General features: G+C 40.9%; 1 protein-coding gene across 1 annotated transcript; it reads left to right on the top strand.

Annotated features, from left to right (window-relative positions):
- The first annotated feature begins 626 nt into the window (after positions 1 to 626).
- gsx2 (GS homeobox 2) lies at positions 627 to 2,193 on the top strand. The gene is made up of 2 exons (XM_035736648.1): positions 627 to 1,152; positions 1,383 to 2,193. The coding sequence occupies exons 1-2, from the start codon at positions 759 to 761 to the stop codon at positions 1,721 to 1,723; spliced, it is 735 nt and encodes a 244-aa protein (XP_035592541.1). The 5' UTR covers positions 627 to 758; the 3' UTR covers positions 1,724 to 2,193.
- Positions 2,194 to 4,131: the final 1,938 nt, after the last annotated feature.

Genomic DNA, 4,131 nt, shown 5'->3' with positions numbered 1-4,131 from the left:
CCAGAATTATAATTCGTTTGGAAATTTCACCCTTAGCCCTTAGGCAACTGCTCACATTCTAGATGATAATGCGTTTTTTTTTTTGTATCTCAGTTTGCTGAGAGCTGTATTTAGAGACTGACGATTGATATGATGATGGAGGTTGATATGGTGGTTGGGGCTTTTCAACTCCAATAGGCTATTTCAGATGTTTGTAATTAAGTTTTATCTATAGACCTACACTTATATGAATAGATGTACCTATCGGTCAAGTTCACCTTTGAATCGAACGTGAACAGGTGTAGGCCCTACAGCCAATTTTTGGGGAAACATTGCAGAAGAGCGCACTATTCAAATCAAATCAAATTGTATTGGTCACATACACATGGTTAGCATATGTTATTGGGAGTGTAACGAAAAGGGTCATCCACGCGTCACCAAGGCAGCTGATGATACTAGATACATATTACTTTGCTAACTAACTTTGCTCAATCACATTATGTTTTTGTGTGACTTGTTATTAACATGGCTTTTCATTTGTGGTAAAATTAGCGAATGTGGAAATTTTGATTGGAAGTTCTCTGAGGCATCACGTGGTTTTGCAGAAGAGCATACTGAGCCGGGTGCGCACGTGGGTGACGCTAGGGCCAGCCCTCTCCGGGGTCCCTTTTGTTTAACTATCAAACATAAGCACCTTCCGAGATCCCGAGGGCTTCAGATGACAAAACGGCCAACATCTTGTGCAAGGATCAATACTGACCGCGTATCGTTCTGCAGCCATGTCTAGGTCATTTTATGTCGACTCTTTGATTATCAAGGACACGGTGCGACCCATACCTCTTAACGAGCATCCACGGCAAGACTTTCTCTTCCCCATCAGTATGCACTCGCCCACCATGATGACGGTCACCGCGCCAGTGTGCCCGTCCAGGAAAAGCGGCACTTTCTGCGTCTGCCCGCTTTGCGTCACGTCCCACCTCCACTCTCCCCGCAGCGGCATTTCGATGCTGAAGAGTCAGTTCCCGAGAGCGGAGCCCCAATATTGTCAGAGGATATCACACCACCAACAGTCTCCGCCACTTGCGCACCCTTCTGCACGCCCAGTCTGCACGCCTGTCTACAAGCCCATGTACAGCGTCACAGACCCCATGAGTTACCACTGTCTCTCCATAGGTAAGACTATGTGCTCTCTGACCACCTGTATCTGCAATATAACAACCAACCTTTGAAATTATAGCGACACATTTGAATTGAACCACTACATCATGTCTGTTAGTTATTTAGTATATCCAATTACGCACAGTAAAACCAATGCAATGTATTGCATAAGACATGTACTGCAGTGTTAGAAATTTGGAATAGAACTATAATGGTTGGCTAAATTGTTGTCCTCTCTCCATCAGGCGCCTCTGAGAGCAGTCACATCCAGAATGGCAAGAGAATGCGCACGGCTTTCACCAGCACACAACTATTGGAACTGGAGAGGGAGTTCTCCTCCAACATGTATCTTTCCAGGCTCAGAAGAATTGAAATAGCAACTTATCTGAACCTCTCGGAGAAACAGGTGAAAATCTGGTTCCAGAACCGGAGGGTGAAACACAAGAAGGAGGGCAAGGGCACACAGAGGAGCGCGCACAACGGTTGTAAGTGCGCAAGCGGTCACATGGATTACCCAAGGTCTGAGGACGAGGAATCTTTATCGCCTGCATCAGCGTCAGAGGAGAAACATATCTCCCCAATCTGAGGGCATCTCAGACTGTCACTGCACAGACTTCCATTACACTACTGGCACTTAGTCTACCATGGTTCATCACGAATTCTGCAACACCAGACGACCTCCGGGCCATGAGATGCTACTTTCAGTCTGAGAAGAAGTACTGGAAATATCCTTGGTTTCCCCTGGTTAAATTATGTAGGCCTATTCGTACGTTCATTTTATGTTAACTGTGAATACATGTTTTATTTGTTGAAATATTTTTTTTTTAAACAGTGACGCTAAATCCTTCAGGGTTCAACCCAACGTCAAAGTTGTACCTCCTCAGTGGTTGTCATACGATGCTTGATATCATTCTTATCACTGTAAATATGATGGCCGTTGATCCATTCTGTTTCAGTTCTTATTTTTCCACGTGAAATTGTATGTACATAGTAGACTAGTATGTGTATATAATATGTATATTTGTATTTATTCTAATAAAACATTGGTGAGTTGTATCTCAGACAAAACATTTTTATTTTAAGGGTTGGCATGGTGGATCTTTGATGCAATCCTTACAGGCTATCGTCATAGCATATTAGTAGAGCTTTTCTGTTTGATATATTTGTCAAGAAATGTATGTTTAGTCTGTATTTTGACTAAAATTTTAATGTAATATAATAATTACACACATTTTATCATGAGACCATTTCCAAAGAGCATATTGGACGTCATCACAGGCAGGTGACCAGAGACGCTAAGATAAACAGTATCAGATTTCCATCCACGTTAACCTTAACTTACATCCTGAGGAAGATACTCTAGTACAGGGATCATCAACTATTCAGTCGCGGGCTGATTTGTTTTCTTGTGTGGATGGTCGTGGTAACATAATTACAAATGCGTAGATTGCAAATTGACCGCAAGAAACGCAAACAGAATGTTTGATTAAAACATAACCATTGCTTACATTTGTATGTGATCACGTCTGTCTATTAAGCGTGGGAATACTTGGGAACAGATTCCCCAAATTAAAATCGATTGGAGCTGAATTTTAATCTTTATGTTCTATTTCTTTGCTCAGAAAACTTGTGAAGCCAAATGAAACTACCCACGGGCTGCCAGTTGGGAAACCCTCCTCCATTATGTACACTGAGTTTACAAAACATTATGAACACCTGCTCTTTCCATCTCATAGACTGACCAGGTGAATCCAGGTGAAAGCTATGATCCCTTATTGATGTCACTTTTTAAATCCACTTTAATCAGTGTAGGTGAAAGGGAGGAGCCAGGTTAAATACGGATTTTTAAGCCTTGAACAGGTATGGTTGTAGGTGCCAGGTGCACCGGCTTGTGTCAAGAACTGTTTTGTACATCATGCTTAGGGTCATGTATAAAAATGCTGAGCAGGCCATTATTTTGGCTACCATGGCAATATGCCCCTATCGGATGACAATGCCCCCATCCACGGGGCATGAGTGGTCACTGATTGGTTTGATGAGAATGAAAATCATATGCCATGGCTGTCTCAGTCATCAGCTCTCAACCCAATTGAACACTTTTCGGAGATTTTGGAGCGCGCTTGAGACAGATTTTTCCACCATCATCAACAAAACCTACCAGCTCTCACAGTCTCACGTCAGAATTAGACGTTCATCCATGTTTCTGAAACATCAATATTCAAAGTGTTTAACTTTAAGGTTAGTAATCTATACTCATGTTAATAAGATCAAGAATCGATGGTTTAAAATTCTTAAAATGTCAGTATGTTCCTTGGACTAGGGTATGCAGTGTCCAACCCACAGGGGGGTGCTCCTACTCGGGTTAACCACGTTGTTGTGTCCCTCTCTGAGGAGGTTGATAAAGAGTTAATTCACTGTTCATGAACTATACTGGCACTTAATGGGAGTTCACTTGTTTTCTATACTTAACAACTCTCACTCACTCACTCACTCACTCACTCACTCACTCACACACATTCTCATCAACCCCTTCCCATTATAAAAATATAAGACACATTTTAAAAATGTAAAATGATGATATAAAGCATTAGAGAAAACTAACATGTAACCTAAACTGACCTATTTCAACTCAGACTCAAATGCATAGGCAGGCCTAAGCCTAATATAATTTAAAATTGGTCATCTGAAATTGAACAAAAGTCTAAATAAATATGTTTGTTATATTTCCATTTAAGTAGACCTACATTCGTTATTAATTATTTTTAAATTATTATTATTATTAACACCACCATTATTATTACGTTATTATTGAACATTATAACATTATTTGAACAGTAGCTACATAAAGTACTAGGCCTATAATTGATCCTGCCCACAACGCCATGTCCTGCTAATCCCCGGGATAATAGACATTTCCATTTTTGTCATTTAAGAGACACTCTTATCCAGAGCGATGTAGAGTTAGTGCATTCATTTTAAACTAGCTAGGCCTCT

Source organism: Oncorhynchus keta, chromosome 26, assembly GCF_023373465.1.
Source record: "Oncorhynchus keta strain PuntledgeMale-10-30-2019 chromosome 26, Oket_V2, whole genome shotgun sequence".
NCBI classification, from domain to species: Eukaryota; Metazoa; Chordata; class Actinopteri; order Salmoniformes; family Salmonidae; genus Oncorhynchus; species Oncorhynchus keta.
The sequence above is the reverse complement of the archived record's forward strand: the minus strand, read 5'-3'. Positions and strand labels throughout refer to the sequence as shown.